The 12,034-nt window shown below is 40.6% G+C and overlaps 1 protein-coding gene across 1 annotated transcript in view; it reads left to right on the top strand.

Moving 5' to 3' along the window:
* LOC309393725 (cytosolic phospholipase A2 zeta-like) overlaps positions 1 to 12,034 on the top strand; it is a 28,525-nt gene that overhangs the window by 7,853 nt on the left and 8,638 nt on the right. Inside the window, exons 8-15 of the mRNA XM_081956220.1 lie at positions 1,575 to 1,744; positions 1,826 to 1,939; positions 2,277 to 2,314; positions 3,593 to 3,728; positions 3,922 to 4,058; positions 8,836 to 9,058; positions 10,594 to 10,708; positions 11,070 to 11,207. Of these exons, the coding sequence (XP_081812346.1) occupies positions 1,575 to 1,744; positions 1,826 to 1,939; positions 2,277 to 2,314; positions 3,593 to 3,728; positions 3,922 to 4,058; positions 8,836 to 9,058; positions 10,594 to 10,708; positions 11,070 to 11,207 (1,071 nt within the window). The remainder of the gene's footprint in view (positions 1 to 1,574; positions 1,745 to 1,825; positions 1,940 to 2,276; positions 2,315 to 3,592; positions 3,729 to 3,921; positions 4,059 to 8,835; positions 9,059 to 10,593; positions 10,709 to 11,069; positions 11,208 to 12,034) is intronic.

Raw genomic sequence — 12,034 nt, 5'->3', positions numbered from 1 at the left:
ATCTAGGAACTCAGTGAATTAATACTGGTGCAACACTTTAAATGAAGGGAAATTGAAGTGTGGTGATTCTAAAAAAGAACAGTGGAATGAGATCAACTGATGTCTAATTTTATTGGTTACCTGGAGTTTTCTCAGACTAAAAGAAAGCAGAGGTGTGAATGAGTGAAAATTAGAAGTATGTATAAGAAAGAGAAAACAATTTGTGCTCAGTTAGTTTTGTGGAAAAGTGAAATTTTCTTTTGAATAAAAGTTGTGTTTGTTTCAGTGGGCTTCTTCTGTTTATATGTATGATGTAACTGGGTGAGTCTGGATGAATTTCTTCCCTAAAATTTCCATCATGTTGCTCCTTCCCCAATCTGTAAAATAGAAATAATCTTATTTTTCTATTTTACTTTACATGGATGTGTGGTCTTCTTTGAGAACTTTTTTCTTTTCCAGTTGATGTATTGCTCCCCTCCACTATTTAGGAATTAATGAAATGCTATATAAACATGGAAGAGAGATGACAATCCATTTATTTGAGAGAAAGCCTTAACATTTACAAGTGTGATTTATTTTTTCTTGATTATAATACTCTTAGAAAGAAAATCAGCTTCTAGCTTTAATTAAATTTAAATGGTATTTCTTTATTTCAAACACAATGAACATTTTAATTCATAAATTGTCAGTTATGTATTTTATGAATTGATGTTCTGTATAATGTAACAGAATGCCTCAGGAAGTTTTTCTCAATCCTTTTACCCTGAAGGTTGCAGGGAACCCTGAATAAAAATTGCAAAAAATATATGGATACTTCATAATTCAATTCACTTCTAACCTGCTGTAGAATGCCAAAAAATATTTTACAATTACAAGTACAGCAAAGTGGCAGGCCAGCAGCCAAGTTGTGTCATGTAAAAATTCCCAGTGTTGTGAGTGTTAACATTGCACAGTATGTGAAGTTCAAATTACAGTCTCTCATAAAACTCCTAGCCACTTCTTGTTGAATCCCAGTTGAAAATACTGCCTTAGGTAATAGCACACCTATTCCACCTTTAGTGGAAACGTTTAAACCAAGGCCAAATGATGTGTCAGGGGTGCATATTAATTAAGGCAGACATAGGGCAGAATGTTGGACTAAGTGATCTCCAAGGTCCCTTTCCACTCATACATCTATGATTCTATGATCAACTCAGCAGAATTTAAGATCAACTATATAATATATAGTAAGAGTGTGCCATTTTGTTCTTCCTTCTTTGGATTCCTTCCTGTTTATAGTCTATCCTTGTGGTCGAATATAGATTCCCAGGAGAGAGGGAGTGCATTCCAGAGGACCAATAGACAGCAAAGTTTAGATTGAGAGAATTTGGTTGAGAGAAAGGGAGTCATGATAGCTCCTCCCAAGAAGTTCTTAGAGTATATATCTTTAATGATGCAAGAAGTTGCTTTAGTTTGGCGAGATTTCTGTCTATAGGCGAGGGACAATAAAGAAAACTACTCAGAAGAAACTTTGCATGTCTTTCTTGTTTTTGGAGTCTACAATCCTGTTTTCCCCCCTCAATCATATATATTCTAAATTCTTACTGTCATTTTAGAAAGCAGTCAGTACAGGCTTTCACTTCCTGGATCTTATGAGAAACAGTTAAGTGAGCCATGCAAGCCAAACTCCGATCAGGCCTGTGGGATCCCATTTGTCTTTCACATAGGCAAACAGATGTGCTCAGAATTGAGTGTGGAGCTGGAAAGAAAAATTACAGTCCTCCAGGTGAGGAACAGACTGCACATTCAGTTTTCATGATGCTTACAAATATGCTTCCCATATGAAATATGCTATGTCTGTTTTCAGGATGGAGTGAGTCCTGAATTGGAAGAGCACAGTACTGTTCTTGGATCAGGCACTGTTCCATTGAATTTACTACCACTGGGAAAGGAAGTTGATATAACCGTACCACTTGGAAAGGTAACATTTTTTTTCCTATTATAATATATTTCATAGATTGCTCCACCTAGTCAGCAATTCATTTATTTATTCATTTATCAAATTTATGTGACTCCACCCCTTAACCAACATATTCTGAATGGTGAACAGGAAAAAAGACACAGTGAACAGACAAAAATCAATAAAAAGCTTATTTTTAAAAAATCTAACAGCATAAAGCACACATAAGTCTATTATCATTCTAGCCCTAGCCCCTTGGGAAAACCCAGGTCAACAAAGCCTTTTGTAAAATTAATTACTGAATCAGTGTTTTTCCCCCCTTGTAACTTCTTTCAGAATCTGTTGTCTTTCCTTTTAGGGTCTAAGTGTGGATCTCAAAGTGAAAGCTGAAGAAATGTGAGTGAATCCTTCTTTGCAGATGGGTGCTGGCTTATACTTACAAACTTTCATTTGGACATTGCTCTTGGACTTCATTTTTTTTTGGATTTACACCTGTAAATCAAAGAAAAATCACTAGGAGCTAAGCAATATTTACATTTAAATTACTAATATATGTATGTGTGTATATATATATATATATATATATATATATATATATATATATATATATATATATATATATATATATATATATATATATATATATATATATATATATATATATATATATATATATATATATATATATATATATATATATATATATATATATGCTGGTTTTGTTGTATTCGGGTCTTTTCCCATGTAAGGTTGAGATTGTCTTTGCAACGTTTCGGCAGGATCACACCTGCCATCTTCAAGCTGTGGGCTTGAAGATGGCAGGTGTGATCCTGCCGAAACGTTGCAAAGACAATCTCAACCTTACACGGGAAAAGACCCGAATACAACAAAACCAGCATACCTACACCCGTGAAAATCTACGAAAACAAATATATATATATATATATATATATATATATATATATATATATATATATATATATATGAACACTAAAGATTTTGCAACAAAATTTCCCAATGTCACTTCTTTGCTTGTCAGATAGATTTTGTGATAGATCAATAGATCAATAGACAGATAGTTATCCTCTTTCCCTTCCCTCTTTTCACTCTCTCTCCATTTCTAATGTCCCGTGTATATGCTTTTCATTCCCTCCCCCACCTTTTGAATATGGCCATGGTTTTAAGATTTTTAAACAAGACTTTTTTGTCTTCTGATAATCCACAAAGTCTATTTCCCATTTTTTTTACTTACATTTATTTTTGCTGGTTAAGAATTTTATCCAAAATGCAATCTTATTTCTAATAGTTTTGCCATGAGTCAGTCCCAAATATTTAAAGTTAGAATGATATACTGTAACACATTGCAAGTATATGTGTGTTGCTGTTAACTTGGGATATTTGTTCCTGATGTTCTTTTATTAATAAACTAAAAATGTTTATATGATTTCATTTGGTCTGAGACAATAGTGGATTGGAGTGCATAAAATCAGAGTATTGCTTGATTCAGTTCACTATTGTCTATCAGCTGGATTTAGGTGCAGGAATCTATTTATAACTTTCCCATTTTCTGAATTGAGAAATAATTGAGATATCTTTCTTCAGTGGTACTACATGGAGTATACTTTTAAAAATTCTCATTTCTTTGCCTCTTTTTAATATTACTCTCTAAACTAGCACCAAGGATCTTGATGTACGTCTTGGTTTTGATCTTTGTAAAGAAGAGAGAGAATTTTTGGAAAAAAGAAAGAAAATCGTATCTAAGGGACTAAACAGCATACTCAAATTGAGAGAGGATCTCAGTAACAATGAGGTATGTCACTTAATTAGAATTAGTGAAAAATGTATACTCATTTATTATTAGATATAGTTTAAGTGAGACACTGGCTCTCAAAAATACTACGTTTTGCAAACGTTCTTCAAATATCTATCATAATTAATAATAGGTGTCTTCATTGACTTTTACATAATAATTTGAGCTTTCTCACATCTCCTTTTTTCTTAAGGTACCTGTTGTAGCAGTCCTGGGATCTGGGGGAGGGGTAAGAGCACTGTCATCATTTTATGGAAGTTTGCTTGGTCTTCAACAGCTAAATCTTCTGGATTCTATTACATATCTTTCTGGAATTTCTGGTTCTACATGGTATGTATCTATGGTAGGTATTTCTTATATTGAAACTATAATAACAATATATTGTTTTGATCTTTGGAGCATTTGCTAAAATCAGGTTTCATCCTACTGCTTGAACATATACATAATTACCTCCCAAACTTAGATTCTTAAAATAATAATATTCCTTTTCTTTTCTGACTATTGTTTAGATATGTTATTTCTCCAAAGTTGGTGGAGACAGCGGTCATGCATGGGTTAACTCAATCAGTAACCAATAGAACTGAGTCTACCAAAGTGATGTCATTGCCTCTGAGGAGCATGCTCCCGCTTTTTTTAGACTTTTTTAAGGAACTGGCTGTGCTAATTGCTTTCTCCTCAACTAGTATTTAATAATTGACTATTCTAATTAGATTTAATTGGCTTTTACTCAAAGGAAAAAAATCATCTAAATTGGAAGGACAGAGAATAATATTCTACTGGATCTCCTTTGGAGGCAGGACTCTCAATAGCCCCTGGGCTGCTGAAGACACATTGCCAGGGCTTCTTCGAGGCTTTTGCCTCCGAACTTGCCTCCGGGCTTCTGAGGCTCCCTGCCTAGCAGTGCAGTTTTGCAATAGCTGTTGGAGGCTCTGCTCAGCGCTGCCGCCTCTGCTGGCTTCCCCTGGCTCTCCCTTGCTGCCAACGCTGCTAACCGCCACCACCAGAAGCTGTTGGACACCACAGGGTGCCTCCAAAAGTCGCTGGGAAGCACCACTGCTGCTGCCACCGCTGCCGCTGCCGCCGCCACTGCCACCGCTGCCGCCTCGCCACCATTCCTCCGCTCTCTCCTGCTGCCGCTAGACCACCGCGGCTTCGCCCTTGGCTCCACAGCCTTGCCGCAGGGCCTCTGACGCCCATGTGCACTTCGCGGCTTTGGCTACCTTGTGGCGCCAGCCCATAGGCTCTGTAGCCTCAGTGGCCATCTTGTTTGGGCGTGAATTTCTCCGGCCATTGCTCAGGGCTCCCTCTTCAGGGAACCTCCGCGTCTCGTAGTTACGACGGATGCGAGTTTGACAGGTTGGGGAGCTCACCTGGAGGATCAGGTAGCTCAAGGTCTCTGGTCCGATTCCGACCTATCCCACAGTATGAATTGGCTAGAGTTGAGGGCCATCCATCTGGCCCTCCTTCATTTCCAAACCTCTCTTCGAAACACACATGTGCTAATTCGGACAGACAACACTACGGCCAAGGCGCATGTCAACCGCCAAGGGGGACGAGAGCAGTGTCTCTCATGGAGTCTGCCTTTCGTCTAGGAACCAGGGTGGAAGCCAACCTTCTCTCTCTCCACGCCCAACACATCTCGGGGTCCGACAACACCAGGGCAGACTGGTTGAGCCGCACAATGATCAATCCGGCAGAGTGGAGCCTGAATCGTCGCATTTTCCACCAGCTGTCATCCAGGTACGGGACTCCGACGCTAGATCTCTTCGCAATGGCATCCAACAAACAGCTGCCCAGGTACCTGTCTCGCTACACAATACCAGGAGCAGAAGGGACGGATGCCTTTTGGTGCAGGTGGCCTCACGGTCTCCTGTATGCCTTCCCTCCCTTCCCCCTGATACAGAGGGTGATTTGGAAAATGATAGAAGAGAAGGCTGAGCTCATTCTAAGTGTGCCCCATTGGCCGCATCAACCGTGGTACACAGACCTGGTCAATCTTTCTGTGGAACCTCAGTGGCTTCTCCCAATGATACAGTCCCTCCTTCATCAGGACTCCATTCACCATCCTGACCTGCTCTGGCTCCGCCTAACCGCTTGGAGGCTGAGCGGGCGGTCTTGAGGGCGGCTAACCTTTCTGCGACGGTAATTCAAACTATTCAGGCTTCCCTCCGTGCAGCCACTAATAGAATCTACGAATCTACGTGGCAGACCTTCGTTGCTTGGTGCAAGTCTCGAGGGGAGGATCCTCTGAAGGCGTCGGTTCCCCAACTATTGGAGTTCTTGCAACAGGGGCTTGATAAGGGGCTCTCCCTGAACACTTTACAGCGGCAGGTGTTGGCTCTTTCCTTGGTTCTCTCACTTCACCGAGACGAACCCCTCTCCTTGCACCCTCATGTCCGCAGGTTCCTTAAGGGGGCTTTTAATCTCTGCCCTCCTGTTATACACCAATTCCCCTCGTGGGATCTGACCAAAGTCCTTGACTTTCTCACTGACCCGCCCTTCTAATCTCTCAGGTTGGCCTCCTTGCATCACCTCACGCTTAAAACTTCCTTTCTGGTGGCCATAACATCTGTGCGAAGGGTTTCAGAACTGGCAGCTCTTTCCATCCGTGCTGACTTGTGTGTGTTCCACCCAGACCGTGTGGTCCTTCACATCGACCCCACCTTTGTCCTGAAAGTAAATTCAGCATTTCATCGCTCTCTGGGTCTCACTCTACCAAATTTCTGCCCTGCTCCATTTCACAGTCTGGAGTGCAAATGGCACAAACTAGACGTCAGGCGTGCTCTTAAGATTTACATCGCCAAGATGGCAGTCTTCAGATGCAGCGAAGTCCTCTTCGTACCTTTCCACCCTATCAACAAGGGGTTGAAAGCTTCTCCATCTATGATTGGCTGCTGGATCAGATCTGCCATTGCAAAGACTTATATCACGCATCACCTCACGTCTCCATCCAACATTACGGCTCATTCCACGCGCAGCGCGGCTACATCAGCGGCGTGGGCGCAGCAGGCCTCGTTGGAAGAGATCTGCAAGGCGGCTACCTGGTCTACTCCTAATTCATTTATACGACATTATAAGGTGGATCGGTATGCATCGGTGGATGCAGCCTTTGGAAGGCGGGTCCTTCAGCAAGTTCTTCCTTTTTCCAGCTCCTAGGCCAGACCCATTCCCTCCCGGGGATATGTCAGCTTTGGTACGTCCCATGCATGGCCACTGTCTCCACCAACTTTGGAGAATGGGGCGTTAGTTCTTACCTGATACACCCCTTCTCTGGGCAGGTGGAGACATCGGTGATCCCCACCCATTTGGGTCCTGGCCTACTTCGCAAAGGGCGCTTTGTTGTGAAGTCACAGGACGGAAAGCGATTGTTCAGCGCACAGCAGTCTACTTATCTCCTTCGTCAAGAAAAGCAGGAGCATGCTCCTCAGAGGCAATGTCATCAATTTGGTAGACTCAGTTCTATTGGTTACTGACTGAGTTAACCCATGCATAAGTGCTGTCTCCACCTGTCCAGAGAAGGGGCGTATCAGGTAATAACCAATGCCGCATTTGGATTGCACAGTTCTGTGCCTTTATATGCACTATATGCCTCTCCTTGGGTGTTGAAAATTTTTTAATGTTCTTTGTTCTTATGCATTATCTATTTATCACCCTATGAGATCTTTTGAAAAAGCAAATTTTTCATAAATTTGGTTATCTTCCAATGATTCTCCTATATTTATTTTCTCATTTCGGAGGCCAATGGTATGATAGATAATATGGTGCCCAAATATATCATGTTAGATAGCATGACTGGGACAGCCCATAAATGGTATCAATGAGGGATAGGCAATTAATTTTCCCAAACAGCCACATGAGAATCTGTGACTGATTTAGAGAGCTGCTCCTCTGCCCCCCCCCCCCCAATGCTGTTGCCCTGCTGCTGCCACCTCTTACATATTTTGTGTGATATGAATATATCATAAATACAATATAAGTTATGAATATATAGGGTCGGTAATACAACCATAATATAGTCCTTTCATGAACTCACGTTGCTGGAATGTGCGTACTATGATAAGGAAAGATGCTGAGTGTGCGTATATGAATGATTTATTGTTGGTGATACCAGGTAGAACATCAGTAGGCATTAGGAATGTAGTGGATTGCACTTTTCATGGAGTCATGGAACAGGAAGAAAGAAGGTGAAGTTCCTGACAAGACCAGGGCAATATAGCAGTAGCAATAGCACTTATATACTGCTTCATAGTGCTTTTACAGCCCTCCCTAAGCGGTTTACAGAGTCAGCCTATTGCCCCCAACAATCTGGGTCCTCATTTTACCCACCTCGGAAGGATGGAAGTTTGAGTCAACCTTGAGCCGGTGAGATTTGAACTGCAGCTAGCAGTCAGCTGAAGTAGCCTGCAGTACTGCACTCTAACCAATGTGCCACCATGCACTTGGTACCATGCACATGGATTCAGAGTAAATGAGCTGGGTATAAAGAGAAGACTGTAATGAACCCAGACCCCTGAAATTACATACAATTCTTGTTGGAGCAGGGGATGTTCTGAGTCTGCTTCCCACCTACTCTAACGCAGCCTGAACACATGTATTGAGAGTGTATGTGAGTACCTTGTGAATGTGTAGCTTAGTTGGGCAACAATACTTAACAGCAAGTTGAGTAGCCTTGTTGGGCATAGTAACCTGAATAGTCTTGTGGAGCTTGGAACTGTTGAAAGACATCATCTATCTCCAGTCTACAACACAGTCCTTTCAACAGTTCCAAGAAGGTTCCACACCCATTTGCGCTACTCAGGTGACCCTGACAACACAGATAAGCCGCCAGTTGGCCTCAACGACTCTCTAAAATAATGCAATTGACCAACATATAAATCCTTCCATTCCCCACCAGTGCTGAAGAAGCTTCTTGGATGAGAAGTGAAACATCTTCAAAGAAAAACCAGAAAGTCCAGTTGCCTCTGGGGAGTTTTTCCCCTCTTATGAGAAGTTTTGGACTTGGCTACACTTCAATAATTTTCCTGCACTGTTTCAGAGTGTATCCATCTAATGCTAAAGATCTGAATCAAAATTTGAAAAAATCCTTTTGTCATCAATTTTTTTGTAGGTGTTTATCAGTATTGTATCAAGACCCCGAATGGTCACAGAAAGATCTCAAGTGTCCAATCAGCAATGCTCAGGATAAAATATCCAGCAGTAAAGTAGCAGCTTTTTCCTCAGAGCATATGAAGTACTATTTCCAGGAATTGAATGCTATGGAAAATGATGGGCGGAAAGTATCTTTCACCGATCTGTGGGGCCTTATTATTGAGTACTTCCTGCAACAGAAGGTGAGACTTATACATTTGGAATCTTTATTATTTACCTTCTTAGAAGACTTAGTGTTTTAAATTCCTTCAAATTTGTTCCTGCTTGAACCATACTAATACTCTTTTCTCCTTGTAATCCTAAAACAAACAGAGATTCTAGTAAGTGCTTATTTTAAAAACCCTAATCTCATGTAACTGTCCAATTCTGAATTGATTATTGAAATGATTGAAGGCAGGAGAACATGAAATGGGACAGGAGGGGGGAAACAGCTTTTGGCTTGGAGTGTGTTTCTTCTTTTGAGGCAAGACTTTGTCTCTACATGCCTAAAGAGGATAGAACAAGACAGCTGGAACAAGACTTTCTCGTTGAGCACTGCCTGTTGAAAAGCTGCAGATTTTCATTAGACACATTTTGCTGCTTTACTTATAAATGTAGAGAATATTGCAAGGCCACTGCTAACTCTCCAGACACTTTTTCTATCTAAAGCAGTAGTTCCCAACCTTTTTTTGGCCATGCCCTACCTAAACATCTCTAAAATCCTGATGTTTTTTCCCCCCCATGACATATAATTCTTACTTTACTCAAAAAGTAAACTACCATATTTTTTGGAGTATAAGATGCACCGGAATATAAGACACACCAAGGTTTTGAAGAGGCAAATAAAAAAAAAGTTTTTGCACTCTGCAAACCTCCCCAAAATGGCCCGTTTGAAAATGGGCCCATTCCCCCCCAAAAGGCATGAATAGCTTTTAGGAGGCTTCCAGAGTGCTCGGGAGGGGGGGGGGCGAAAATGAGCAAAAAACGGCCCATTCGCAAAAACAGGCCCATTTTTTGTAAAAAAAGAAAAAAGAAAAAAGAAGAGCATGGATAGCCTTTAGGAAGCTTATAGAGTGCTCCTGGGGGCTTGAGGGGTGGGTAAAATTGAGCAACAAATGGACCATTTTTTGCTCATTTCTTCCCTCCCCAGCCCTCAGGAGCTCTCTAAAAGCTTCCTAGAAGCTATGCAAGGCCATTTTGGTCAAAGAGGCGGGGTTTCGGGAGGCAAAAAATGCTGTATTCAGTGTATAAGCCGCACCCAGATTTTCAGCCTCTTTTGTGAGGGAAAAAGGTGCGTCTTATACTCCAAAAAATATGGTACTCATGCGGAGGAAGCCTAAAAGGCCATTAACTTGGTTTAAACAAGGTTCAAATTGTCCCCCCCATTAAAAATCAAAATTCCCCCCTGTGGGGCCTAAGCGCGATGTTGGGAACCACTGATCTAAAGGAATATTCATAGAGAACTGTGGCTTTCTATCTAAATCCAAACAAGTGCTGACCATTAGTTGAGAAGAATCCTGAGCAGAAGTGCTATTATGAGCAATAAATCACTTTAATTGAACCTTCATGTGTGGACCTGATCTTTTATGCCTGACAATAGCCATTTAATCAATAGGAACATATTGGCCGTATCTTGTTCTCTTACTGAAAATGTAGGTGACTAACATGTGTGCATAAGGTATGAGCTCTAACTTCACTGCCAAAATGATATATCCTGTGATTCATTTCTTTTGTTTAGGAAGACCAGTCAAAATTGTCTGATCAGCAGGAAGCTGTAAAATATGGGCAGAATCCCTACCCAATCTACGCAGCTGTAAATGTGAGGCCCAATGTTCGTGGTGATGACTTTGCAGGTATAATAAGGCAGGTGTATTTCTTTCTTATAAAATCTGGGGCAGATTTTATCTTCTAGGACAGGGATGTCAAACCTGCAGCCAGCAGGCTAGATGCGTCATGCGCTGGCCTCGCCCATGCCCGGTTTAGTGAAGGGGGAAAAGTCACGATAGGTCATGTGATGCTGTCATGACAACGCGAGTTTGACACCCCTGTCTTCGGAATTAGCAGTTTTGTAGCAGTTGCACAATATTACATAGTGGCTTTGGTGTATAATTTTTATTGTAATGAACACGTGAATGTAAAGACAGGACTTTTGGCTTGAATCGGAACACGATGATTTTGCTTAATTTTTTCAGTATGCTGGTGTTTTCTTTTTAGAGTGGTGTGAGTTCACACCATATGAAGTTGGATTCCGCAAATATGGTGCTTTTATTCGAACAGAAGATTTTGATAGTGAGTTTTTCATGGGACGGCTGATTAAGAAGCATCCTGAGCCCAGGATCTGCTATTTGCAGGGTATGTATTTCAGAGTTTATTGTACTTAATCCAAAGGCAAATATATTCATAAAGCTTTCTTATAAAGCTTTACTTCTGGCTCAGAGGAGTTTTATTGAATAACTTTTTCTAGGATTAGATAGTTCAAATTGAGAAAAAAATATCTTTGCAGATCATATTGGCAATGATACACATTTGTTTGCTATTAAATCTGTTTTATTATGGGCATTATAACAAAGAATCCTCTGACAACATAGTTTATCTGCGTACCTGATAATATCTACATTGATCTTTTATGGGTGGGTGAATTCATAATTCTTTTTGAGAGTTGGCAGGAAGTGTCTCTTTTAGCTCTATAATTGAAAGATTAGCTTTCTCCGAGGCTTAGCCTTAGAAATACCTGTCAATATATCTTGCATATCCTTGGCCAAGTGACATTCTGTATCACTTCTTCATTCATCCCTAAATGATATTTTTAGTCCTGACCTAGGTTCATACACAGCATTAAGCCATGATGTGGTTTATTTTATTTCATCTTATTAATAAGCCATAGTTAAAATAAACCATGGGTTAGTACTATGTGGAAACTAGCATGATATTAAAATCTGAAGGCTGAAGTCATTCCAACTATAGCTTCCAAATACTTTTAGCACTTCACCAGCTATTATAAATGATCCTTCATCACCCTGCTACATTTAAACAAACCAGAAATCATTTTTCACATGTCCACATTGTTTTATAACAGCACAATAACCACATGTTTCTAATTGCCAAAATAGTAAATAGATGCTGTGTTTGAGAATAAAAACAATTTGTTTGAAGAAGAAGTTTCATCTCAAGCACTAGTG

This window comes from Natrix helvetica (genome assembly GCF_964273705.1).
Source record: "Natrix helvetica genome assembly, chromosome: 1".
NCBI lineage: Eukaryota > Metazoa > Chordata > Lepidosauria > Squamata > Natricidae > Natrix > Natrix helvetica.
The sequence above is the reverse complement of the archived record's forward strand: the minus strand, read 5'-3'. Positions and strand labels throughout refer to the sequence as shown.